This window comes from Anser anser (assembly GCF_964211835.1).
Source record: "Anser anser genome assembly, chromosome: 13".
Taxonomy (NCBI): Eukaryota; Metazoa; Chordata; class Aves; order Anseriformes; family Anatidae; genus Anser; species Anser anser.
Window position 1 is genome coordinate 6,458,808 of NC_139734.1, and position 12,669 is coordinate 6,471,476.

A 12,669-nucleotide genomic window follows, 5' to 3' on the forward strand; every position below is an offset into this window, starting at 1 on the left:
TTTCCTTTGAAAGTCACTGTGCTTTTTTCTTCTGGAAATATTACAAATTTTTTGTGTGTCGTTACATGGACCCAATTTCTCAAATGTGTTTAAGCCTCTTAAAGCTGGAGGCAGATTCTCATTAACTGATGTACTTCTATACTTGATTACAACCTATGATGAGTTAGCAAAGTGGTGAAAGTATGCATGATATACTTATGAATGTATATACTCATGAAATGTGCCCGTTTTGGGGAAATGAAATTTCCCGTAATACTTTTACCTTTGGGCTTTGTGGAAAAATGCAAACTACTCTGTATTTATTTCTTTTGTGGACTGGAGACAGGTTTTTTGTTCAGTTTCTTGAAAAAAAGTTTCTTGTTTCAAATGCTCTTTCCGTGAATGCAGGACGCTGTTCTGTTCCATAACACCATCTATTACAATCTGCTCTATGGCAATATTAGCGCAACACCAGAAGAGGTGTACGCAGTAGCGAAGTTGGCAGGAATCCATGATGCTATTCTTCGAATGCCTAATGGTTACAACACTCAAGTTGGTGAACGAGGCCTCAAGCTCTCAGGTAGGCCCTTACGTACACATGCTCTTGTACCCTGTCTGCTACCTCCAAGTTCAATGCATAATTTATTCCTCAGGCTTGCTTTTAGCTCATTTACATTATAATATAAATGCAGGGCTAAATATTGATACAAAAATCCAAAGTTTGGACAACTGTAGTCTTAAAGATACTTGAAGGAATGCATTTTCAGGGGATAGTTTTAAATGAATTAATATGTAAGCATGTAGATGCGTCTAAATAAAAATGATCTTTCCTGTAATGTATTTGGGTAGTGGAATGCATGTGAATAGAATTGGGAGCTTTGTGTGCTTTGCATGTAGGAGACCTTCCAAATTTGAGTTTTTAAATCTAAACTCATAGCAGCTGACAGTGAGATACTATCAACTGCAAAAATAAGTAAGTAATGCTGTGGGATATATTGTTGTTGCAGTATAGTTGTTTTAGAGCTTATTCATAACAAAAGGGCAGTTGTGTCTTACCATTTTTAAGAAACAATGCAAAAATGGTGTCTATGTATTTGCAAGCCATGGATTTATGTAACACAGCCTCGGTGCTGAAGTGTAGGTTGTCAGCATTCCTCCACAGCTGGGTACGTACCATGTAAAGTGGCATAACTGTCCTACCCAAGAAAGCAGCATCACAGCATTAGCCAGGCTTTGCTAGGCATGCTAGCCGTGGTTTGGCCGCCCTTACACAATTTCAGTTTACTTCTCCTTCTCTCCAGGCGTCTGTAATATTACAATTACATACCCGTTTTTTTAGGGAAGATGATGCAGGAAAGCAAACATTCTTCCTGTGGCAGAGTTAAGGGAATGATAATCTAAGATGAGGGATCACATGGAAGCTGGGGAATGTGTAAATCACGTCCCCTGTTCTTCTGTTTTTTTATTGTAGGACATAGGATTATAAATGTATGGAGTTTAAGTATAACTCCTCTAGGTAGTAGCAAGATTCCAATAAAATGCTTTCAGTTTCAAACTTCTTAGGTTGCAGTTGCTTTGAGAGAAAGCTAATAACGATGTCCATCCCATAAATGTAACAGGAAATGCACATTGAATAAAACAAAATCAAAATTACTGTTTATGTTGAAGGGTATGTGATTATTATTATGCCATTATTACCTGACATTGTTATTAATTATCATCATCATCAATAAGTCTTCATCCTCATATGGCCCTTAAAGTTTTAATAGATATGTGATGCAAGACAAAATGGGATGATCGTTTTTGTGAGGCTTCCCCATTGAATTCACTGATGGGTTTGTTTCCCCTCCTTGGTGGGTATTATGAGAAGTATAAGAAGCAGTTGCAAACTTCATTAAAACTGTCTCCTGTTGCCTTGTTTTGAGAAAGCAAAGCACTGTGTGTTTTTGCTTATAATTGCTAGCCAGTGTGAGTAGTGCTGGGCCAGTTTTTCACTTGTTTATTTTTTTTTAGTACAACAAACTTAAAGTTGTTAAGATAAATGGGAGCTCAATTAAAATGTTTGGAAGGATTTTGATAAGTGCTGAACTGTGTGCAGAGAGTTGCAATGAAGAGACTTCAGCACGTACTGCCAGGGCAGACCCTGTATCACTGGTGGCATGTAGGACATGTCTTTCTAAACAACTCCTCCTCAATACAAGGTCTTATTTATAGTGAGCTTGTAAGCCTGCGTGGCAGAGCTGGTTGATTTTCTTCCACCCTGGCGCCATGTATAAGACACTGTTGGTCGGTAGACTGAAGAATGGGTCAACTGTTTTCATTTGCATGTAGGATGGAGCAGTGGAGAGCAGAGTCTGCTCTGTTGGGAGCCCTGTCTCTGCCCTACAGGGGAGACAGGTCTGTCCCAGTGAGTTGGGAAATGTCCAAGTACTGAGGTTGTTTGGGGACAACGTTGGATCTTCAGAGGACATGGGACTGGTGGGAGTCCAGGAATGCAGCACATTCAGGCAGATGCTGCCTGTTGCAAAGACAGCAAGCTCTGTGTGGTTTTTCTTACTATGCAGCTGCTGAAATCTTGGACTCTTTCAAACAGGATCAGAGGTTACGTTCTGTACCCAGAATGTACCTGCAGGAGGAAGCGCGGGCATTTGTGAAAGGGAGAAATGAAGAGAGGAATGTTAGAAGGAGAATAAAACGTGAAGCACAAATCTGGGTGAGCGAGTGGAAGATAAAATAGGGACTGGCTGCACTGCAGAGGGCAATGATAATGATGAAAGATTTCTGTCGTGCTGCCTGTTTCCCAAAAGTAGTAATTTCTAGAAAGAGGATTTGACCAACAATAGGTTTGGAATGTCTTGTTTACCTTGAAATAGAAGTTTAGGCTTTTTCAAGTAGAATGTGTTGCAGTGTTTTTTTATAATAGATGCGTAATAGACAGAGCCACAACAACCCCCAACCCTGACTTTGTGAACAAAACAATTAAAATGCTGCAGTCCTGAGTGTGAATGGGGAAGAACACGAAACAAGTCTGTACGCTACAGATGTAAGGAAAGACCTTGGATTTTGTTATCATTGTATGTCTTTCAAACATGGATATTGACAAGCTGTGAGTTTTGAACATGCTTTGAAGGAGAGAGAGAGTATTAAAATCGACTGAGTAAATTGTGCAGTTCTAATTGCTGCTGAGTTCTGCCAGAGACAGTTTAAAATTTGAGCTGTGTGATTATTATCAGCCTTTTAAATGGTTTATTAAAGCATGTTCTCTCCCGATAGGTGTGGACCATTAACAGGAATGTAATGATGTTAAATGGAATGTTTCACAGTCTTGAATGAAACAAGAGGGGACAAGTGCATGAATGTGGAATGTTTGTATTGCATACCAAATGTTTATCAGATTTTAAGTTCTGAAATGCACCTGTTTTCCTGTCTGTTAACGTTGTCCTGAGTTATTCTTGGGTAAGCGTCTGTAAGAATTGTGAAGGAAGGAAACTAGTCTGAAACTTGCTTACGTCAAAAACCAACAGGCAGTACATTGGATAAGGAAGGTGGTTTTCAGTACTGTATTAATTGTATTCTTAAATGAAATTTGTTTGTTAAAACTGTTAGGTATGGACACTTTTACTCTGGGCCAGAGAGGAATGAAAAGTTAGATGAACTTCAAGGAGAGACGTGAACGAAAAAAAAACACGTTCAAGGTGCATGAAGTAGAATGCAGCAGGCACGGACAGAGTATGGTTTATTTGTAAGGGGAAAGAGGATTTATGTGTGTTCAGTTACTGCACAGGGCATAGCTTGGAGCAGGCAAATGAGCTCATACTTGGAGCTGTGTGGGGTAAGTTACTGTATATTGTCATCCTCAGCTATATGTATGAGGCTCTTGCCTTGTGGCATGCATGAAAGAGTTTTCTGTCCCTGTCTAAAATGCTAATCAATCTTGAATCACATTGGATTTACCAAGGAGCAGGAACTTGATCTGTATTGAAAAAATTAAAAACAGAACAAAGAAGTCTTGTCCGCTGCTAAATTTAGAATATTCTGGAGGTCATAATTGTAACTTCATCTTTTTTCCTCTTCCTTCCCTCACCCCTCTCTATTTAGGAGGAGAAAAGCAAAGAGTTGCAATTGCTAGAGCAATGTTAAAGGAGCCACTTATTTTTCTCTATGATGAAGCCACATCTTCTTTAGATTCGATTACGGAAGAGGTAAATTGGGATAAAGAAATATAAAACTTAAGTGGTGTAATGATGTCTGATTATGATGCTTTTTCCTTGTTCTTTCCCTCCTGGAAACAATTCTGTTCTTTTTGGCAGATGGTTATCATATCTTTTGCTGGGATTGTTAAGAGATCCTATGGTTAATCTCTTTTTCTAAAGGCTAGACCAGAGATGTGTCTCTGTCCACCTTGAGACAAGGTGAAGAATATCAGCTCTGTCTCTGGGTGTATCTTCTGTTTTATACTCTGGAGGTCCTGTTCACCATTAACCATAAACATGCTTCTCTGATACCATTGTAAATTCCGGGTGTGGCCATGGGGCGTGAAGCTTTCCAGTCCACTTCAAAATATGTTTAGATGACATCTAGCATTCGTTTAAAATGTCTTAAATAATTGTGAGATAACGCAAAGCAGAAAAACTCCTGTTTATCGCGCAGCATCTTTCTGAGATGCAAATCAGGTGGGCGTAACCTGCAGTGCTGGTATTAATTTGTATTCATTTCACAGGAAGGGCTCCGAAACATCAGAGTGTTGTGACATAGATGTCATGACACTACCACAGTAACTGCATCAGGCTTCATAACTACGTCTTTGCTTAAACACAAAACTCTCAGCACCAGCAGTAATTTCACAAACTAATGTCATCAAAAACGAGAGCTGGAGCTGTGTTTATGTTCACTTATGCAGATTATTGAGTGAATTTATTGACCTGTAATCACTAAATTGCTTTCATTTTCCAGGTATAAAGAAATCAGAGTACAAACAGTACACCTATATAGTACCTCATTCAAATATAGTACAGCTTCCTCATTGGACCAGAAACGTTCATAACACACGCACTACTCTACAGAGCCCTTCTTGATTCTTTCTCTCTTTCATTTTGCTGTGTTTATGGCAAGAATCATAAACAAAGCTGAAAGCTTCACAGCAGAGCTGCACTCTAAAGACAGCAAATGAAAATGAAACATTTCCACAAAAATCTGTCAGGTAATTGGAATGTTTTCTGACAAAGACAAACATTTTGCAGGAAAATGAAGTGGGCACTTCACTTACTGTAGTGAGGGCACCAACTCCCAATTGGTGCTGCTTGCAACTGAGTGCAGTTTGGGAAGGTGGCAAAGTGCTCACAAAGGAAGCAGCAGATGGATCAATCCCAGGATTGCTTAACTTTGTGTTCCATGTTGGCATGGTATTGAGAGTTTTTTCTGAGCTTTCATTGATTGGAAAATCATTTTTTTTCTTCTTTGTCTTTACTGTTGTTTATGTTGCTTCTGTAACATGGCTACACAGGGGGAGATTTTTCCTGAAATCCAAGTAACACTTCTTCCTTGGGATATCTGCATTTTTCTGTGAATGAAAGCTTTTTTTTCCTTCTTCTCCCCGGTTTGAAGACTTTATCAGAGGCCTCATATTTCATGCTTGGACTGATTCTGTTTCCTGTAGACCTATCTGTTTCTTGTTGTGATAGTATAGCAGTATTAGAGAGATTTCTCAACACTCATTTCCAGTAATTTGCATATTTCCAGACAGCCTTTTATTTCTTTCATACGACCTATAAGTGTTTAAGAGCATGTCTGTGTTTTAATCTTACAGAATATTCTCAGTGCTATGAGGGACATGGTGAAACACCGAACGTCAGTTTTCATTGCCCACAGGTTGTCGACAGTAGTTGATGCAGATGAAATCATTGTGCTGGATCAGGTGAGGCTATCGCCCTGTGATGCGTAGTTTCTACATAATCTGTGCTCATTGTAGAGAGAGTCTGTGCCCATTCTGAAATACTAACACCCCCACCAAGCTACTAAAAGCTGTTTCTGTAGAGATGAACTATCTTAGAAAAACCCAGTGCAAGCTTTGTTTTCTGTAGGTCTTTGCAACTAACGGTTTATCAGTTGTAGAAACTTGCATGTCCAACTCTTGTATGTTGTGTGTATTTTTACTTCATTTGAATAGTACATTTAATTACAGGTGTTTATAAGGATTATGACAAATTTTGCTTGATGCTCTGGTACTGGCAGAACATTGCATGATTCTAATCTGATTTATTACATGTTCCCATCAGATTGGCTTCATAATGTGTTCCTCCAGTTTATGCTTCATTCTCATTACTCATTGAGTGTCTGTTTTTCAGAAACATCCTTTGTTTTTTTATTTCAGTGACAAGAGAGAGTCCAGCATATTCTGTTTCCATGCAGATAAAACTGTTGTAGGATTGTCCAATCTCATTGTTATAAATCTCAACATTGTTTTCTTTGTAGCTGTAGAAAATGTGCAATTACTCCCTTCCTGTATACTTCCCTTCTAAGAAAAAGAAAAGTTATAATATTTGATTTACTAATATCACAACTCAGCCCTCATATTTAGTCTGTCCTAAGTCTATTTTCTTCTGTTACCCATGACTGGGTATAGATTTAAAACAAATATCCTTATTGTAACTTCATAGTTACTCTTTTTGTTTGCTTATGCTGAAAATGAAGTGCTCTACTCTACTGATAAGAGATGTTAAATTTAACTCTGCATCCATTTATTTCAGTTACTCTGTATATACTTGTGACCGTAGGCGTATCTAGTGACCAAAAATGTGCATATCTAAAATAAATTATTCTTGCAGTATGGAAAATGATTTTACAGAGAATTATTACAATATCTTATGAAATAATGACATTCGTGATTGCCTTTGCTGTACAAATTTCAGCTTCATATCAATCTCAAATTGAAGTAGTGGAGAACACTCACTTTGCAGCTCTTTTTCATTTGCTTTTGTTCTACTTGTTTTTTTGACTTTCGCTGAAAAATCATTTTCTAAGGTGTATGCTTTATGTAACTGCATGTTACAACATCTTGCAAGTGTTTTTTAGCGTGTTATGAAGCAATCTGTGACTTTTTGTTTCGATGCAAGTTTTTCACAGCTTACTAAAAGTGTGTTTTGTGTTACAGTGTAACTTGAATTAAAAATAAAAGCACAACCCAAAACTGTAAAACAGCTAGGGTGCTCGCTTTCATGAATGATTTTAGTGTAAGAAAGTGGATCAGTAAGGCAGCACGGTGCAGCACTTTTTAGCGGATGACTGTCTTGCGAGGCATCCTTGATGTTTGCTTAGCAGAAAGTTGCCTCTTGTCCCAGCTTGATTGATGAGTGCTGTGTTAGCAACCAGCTAAATGAGGTGACAAGACGATTGTGGCTCTTTTTGCTTAGCAGTAGAAATACGGCACAACAATTTCAGCATCTTTGCCTAGATAAAATCTGAATAATTCTTATGTAAACAAACACTGCAGCATTAAGATCAATATCATTAATAAAGCTGAACAGAGAAGTTAAATTTCTGGTGATTGTTCAAGAGCTATTAAAAAAAAAAAGTCATCAGTCAAAAGCTTAGTCTCCACTACAGTGAACTCTCCAAATTAACCACTTAGTTTTTAAATAAATTCTGCAGTTAATGTTGGTCAAGTGTATATTTGTTCATATTCTACCAGCACGACTAGTAATAAAAGTGACAAGACCCAATTTTGTTTCCCAGCATGTTCATCAGCAGCTGTCACAAGGAGGTAGATTTAATTGTAAATCAGAATTTGGAACTAATACAAAATCCATGTAGCTGTCTTTTCCCAAAAGAAAGAATAGCAGGAGAATGAATACATTATTTTAATTTGAAGTCAGCAAATGCAAATGTATCTCTCAAATTAAAAAGATGAGTGAGTCAGGTTTTTTGAAGAGTAGTGCTGTTTCACTGTCTGTAGGATTTGAGTTCTCCTCCCCAACTCTTCCTTCCTATTTCCATAGTGATAGTCAATAAATCAGCTTTGCCCTTCGAAACACAGAACACAGGTGAACTAACTGCTCGCTCAGTTTTCATGATGGCACTTATAATGGCAGAAGTAACCGAGCACCGATCTAGAAGCACAATTTACACTAGCTGTTTTTAGGATTTTATTTTAAATGTATTTTCTTTATCTAGTACAAATCCCTCTTTGCATGCTCTTCTAGTTTCTCAATGTAGCTTAAGTATATTTCTTACCAAGCAGAGGCAAATATGTGTTTGTTTTGGTACATTCATGTGACTTTTGTGGTAGCAATTTAGCACATTGCTCCTCCGTTTATTTTAAATAGCGCTTCCAGTTTAGATAGTAAACTTTTCCATGCTGATGGGCTTTAAATTTTATCCAGGTGGACACAAGGCATCTATGCTCTTGTTTACTTATGCTTTAGAAGAATACAGCTCCTCGTTTTCAGCATGCAACATAACATGCAATTCAGTGCACCACATATTCAGCTTTCCATTGCTGTCCCAAGCTTCTCCTAACTAAGAATTGTTGTAATACATACTGTGAAACTTTGGCCCATATGTTGGCAGCATTTGTATTTCTAAAGCTCTGGTGATATTGCTTACTGACTTAACTTCCCTTCTTTTACAGGGTAAAGTTGTGGAACGTGGTAGACATGCAGAACTTCTTGCAAGTCCTAGCAATCTCTATTATGAAATGTGGCACACACAGAGCAGCAAAGTACTAAATAGTCATAATGATCCAAATTGGGGAGAGAAAAGTAATCAGATGTCCAAAGAGGAGGAAAGGAAGAAGCTACAAGAAGAAATTATCAATAGTGTGAAAGGCTGTGGAAACTGTTCGTGCTAAGTATGATCCTGGATTAATCTCTTATAGCAGGTTCCAATACACACAAGGTTACAGTGAAGCACAGCTCTTGTATTCGCTTTTTTTTAAAAGTCAACATTCAAAAACTTCCTGGGTCTTGCAGTTTTGCGGTTTTACAGTTTCTCAGAGGGACATAATTTCAACCAAAGGAGTTTTAATTCTACATCTTTGCAAATCTCCATTATTCAGTGGCAATCTGCAAGAGCTGAGTTTTTTCAAAAACTTTAAACTTACTTCTCAAGTAAGAGTGTACTTTATGGCAATTTTTAGGCATTGGTAAATTCTCTTGGTAGTTGCTTTGAGATGGATTATTAAATTGTAAACAGACTTGTCCTTGATTTAGATTTTCTCATCATTATTGATTGATAAATGTCATGTTTTAATTGTAATTAGGCTAATTTGAGCTCAGTTGCTAGTGAGGAAGATGCAATTTAAATTCTGGAGTGGTGTTCTGGTTTAAAATTTTCTTCCATGTGAAGAAGAAGAAAAGCTTCAACAAAATATTGCAGGTTTCTAGTAGCAAGCTAAGTATTGGAATAATCCACCTCACTCTTACAAAACACCTTTCATAACAGACTATCTGGAAATGTATTGGTATTCTTTTAAAAAAGAACATACAATATTTTTAAGAGCTGGCAAAAATCTGGAATTGAAAAATTTGGTACAACTTTACAGAAAATTTACAGAAAACATACAAAACATTGCATGCAAATATTAAGAATCTGAAGCTTTTCCTTAAATTAAAAAAAAAGTCCAAGTTCAGTATTCCGTATCTTCAACATCTGCTATAGTAGTCAAAGCAGAATGCAGTCACTTCTGTTTCAGTGATGGTCTTAGGGAGCAATTAAGATTCAATAAAAACTTCCATGAATTTCTATTATGTCATTAATGTGTGAGAAAATGACCTGGATAATATTGAAAGTGTAGCTGTAAGAATCTCCGGATATCAATAGTCAAAATGTCTTCAGTGCCCAGAAACCTCAATCTTTGTGATTTGGAAGACACAATGGGATTGTATTTTTTTAGGCCTTATCTTTTCAGGGAGATTTACCATACCTATTTATCACTAGTTACTCTAGTGTAATTCCTCATTTTGGAATTAAAAAATAAAAATAAAAAATCTTACTCTTGGATGTTGAAAAGCAACTGTTTGTTTTTTTTCTGGGAAATTATACCAGTATAATTCCACCCCTGTAATTACGCTAGTAAATCAAGTGCAAAATTTCTTAGTGTGGGCACTAGCAATTGTCTGAAGTTGATGCAGAAGCTAGCATTATCTTCTAAACAGCCTGAACCCAAAAGCCATTTTAATGCCATGCTTGATCGTGAAGGTAAGTTTTCAGGTTAACAAATGATTATACAAAGCTGATGTCTGTAATCACTGGGGATGGATTCTGCAAATGCCCCAAGAGTCTTGAGTGTTACAGGTTTGGGTCAAATACTATTTTCAGATGTTAAATACCAGAAGTGGTCAAAGTTTAAACCTGTAAAAGGTTTGGTGTAGCTGTAAGGCCATTACCTACTTGTCTCTGCCATCGTTTTTGGTGCCGACCCACATGCTGAAGCTTTGAGCAAACTGGGTGACTGCTATTAATCCTTAACAAAGACATTTCCTAAAAAAAGGAGGGTAGTCACACAGAGTATTTCTTTTAAAGAGTTACAGTGAGGTTTTGGAGATGTCTAATAACTTGCTGTGTTGTGGAGTTGCTAGATAAACACTCTGGCTTCTTTGTCGCTTTATTTGAGTGAATGTTTTTTGTGCTTGTCCATCTGCTTCTTAGGCATAGGTTACAAAAATATGTTTTCCCATTTTAGATTTAGCAGCAGCACACAAGAAATGGAAAAACAAAAAGGTTAATGATAGCATAAGTTCCCCCTGGTTACCTTTGCAATTTAAATGGTGAAACACTTCCTGTAAAAGCAGAAAAAGTCAACGCGTAGCTGAAGAGCTGTAAATAAGCAAATGAGGCTCCTCTGCTGTCAGCAGCCTCACACAATTCTGTCGAATGGCTGCAGTGATAAAATACTGAGTGATGTGTTCAGCTTGTGAGCAGGCATCTTGGAGAAGTAGTAGCAATGCTTGGTGATTCTTTTGTCTGCTAGAAGGTAAAACTTTGTCTCAGACTTCTTTGTTGTTTGTTTGGAGTTTTTATGTACTGTGACTCCAAAATGTCACCATTTTCAGCAGACATTTAACACACAATGATGGGAGAGTCATGTCTTTGAGGGCTTGGTCACTGTAGTACACCGAGTCTTAAGATGGTATGTATGGCATCTCTTTATAAAGTCTTACAATTTTAGAGGAAAATGATATATTTTGGAACTCACTCTAATAACCTCTGTGAATTTTAGTATTTCTGCTTCTCTGTAGTCTGGAACACCACTTATTCTAAACAACAGCTTTTCATATTCTGGAAATTTTCCTGGACTTTTAGCTGGTCATTTTTCAAAAGTCAAGTCATCTAGTACCATTATAAAATCTGTTTGCGTTTTTAGAGTGGAAAAAGCCATTCACTTTTTTTTATGCTCTGTTTATAAAGGAAATATATTTGTGAAAAACAGACATAAAAAAGTGGCCGCTTCTTGCAGTATATAGTCAACTGTAAACTTACAGAATTTAGTTTTAATTCCTATGAAAGATCTTTTAAGCATAGGAAACAACACGTTTTGCCTATTGTAACCTCTAGGTCAGCAAACTACCTAGTTGGTGGAGAGGTTGTTGGTGTTCTGGTTGTTACAAATGGAAGTTTATAACTTGCTACTTGCAGATGACCCATCAGTTTATTCTCAGCAGTGCTGTTATATAGATTAGTAGTTACCTAAATCTCTTAAAATTAAGGTTTTAAATTATGTGCAGATTTCTTTTCAGAATGGAAATGTAAAATATACATTGTACAGTAAGCTGATAATGTTCAAGAACAACAAGAAGAGCTAGCTTAAGATCATATTGTGTAAACAGCTTGATGGAAGACTTCTTACCCTGACTCCTCTTGTTCATCTGTGTACAGATAATTATTACTAAATAAAGGATTTATCTTTGTGAATAGATGCGGGTGTCCTGTTAAAATGATTTTAATAACAGCTAAGGGAGTATGGCTTCTCCACCTAGCAAAGGGAGCTCTGAATTGACTTTTCTAGTAAAAGCAATTGTTTGCAGTGTTTGGGAATGACAGTGAAATCCCTAACAAATTACAGGGCTGTGGGTTAGCATAAGGCACCCAAAATCCAGATGATCAATTAGAAAGGTAAGTTTGTGTAGTGCACACAGATTCTATTCCCATCAACTTCCATGTCTTTTTAAACTTCAGTGTACTGAGCTGCAAAGCCGTACGAAGAGCGCTCACGTTAGATGCATCATGCTGATGAGAATGAAAATCTGTTGTTAAAAAGCTTGACTGTTTCTTACTTGAAAATGCTGTATTTTTATAAATGTGAACTGTTTTACCTCTTTAGCACTGAACCTGAGAACAATAGAAGTAGATCTGTTTGAAGAATTTGCTTGAGCCTTCTCTTGATGTGACATTGGGTCTAATTTCTGACTGAAGATCATTTTGTGCAGCTGTAACTCGAGTTTCTCATTATCAAATGAGAAGGCAAGATATGGTTTTTATTTATATGTAGTTTTGATGGTTCTTCTCATGTACTGTGCACCATGTTGATCTGAGCCGCAGTAGCTGTTGGTCCTGCTGTCATTCTGTTTCAAAGCTCCGGTCACCGAGCACTGCATGGTCTCACAAAGTGCGCTGTGTGTCTGGAATGAAGGACGTGAGATCCAGGAGCAAGCTGCTGTTTTCAAGTATGACTGGATGAACTTCCAGCTGTTGTTT

General features: G+C 37.4%; 1 protein-coding gene across 2 annotated transcripts in view; it reads left to right on the plus strand.

Annotated features, from left to right (window-relative positions):
• ABCB7 (ATP binding cassette subfamily B member 7) overlaps positions 1-11,888 on the plus strand; it is a 42,673-nt gene extending 30,785 nt beyond the window's left edge. The window contains exons 13-16 of one of the 2 annotated variants that reach the window (XM_083797702.1): positions 388-559; positions 4,078-4,181; positions 5,786-5,893; positions 8,606-11,888. In XM_083797702.1, coding sequence (XP_083653828.1) covers positions 388-559; positions 4,078-4,181; positions 5,786-5,893; positions 8,606-8,824 — 603 coding nt within the window. In that variant the 3' untranslated portion in view covers positions 8,825-11,888. Of the gene's footprint in view, positions 1-387; positions 560-3,585; positions 3,812-4,077; positions 4,182-5,785; positions 5,894-8,605 lie in introns of those variants that run through there. The other variant, XR_014572063.1, reaches the window with a different exon arrangement.
• Positions 11,889-12,669: the final 781 nt, after the last annotated feature.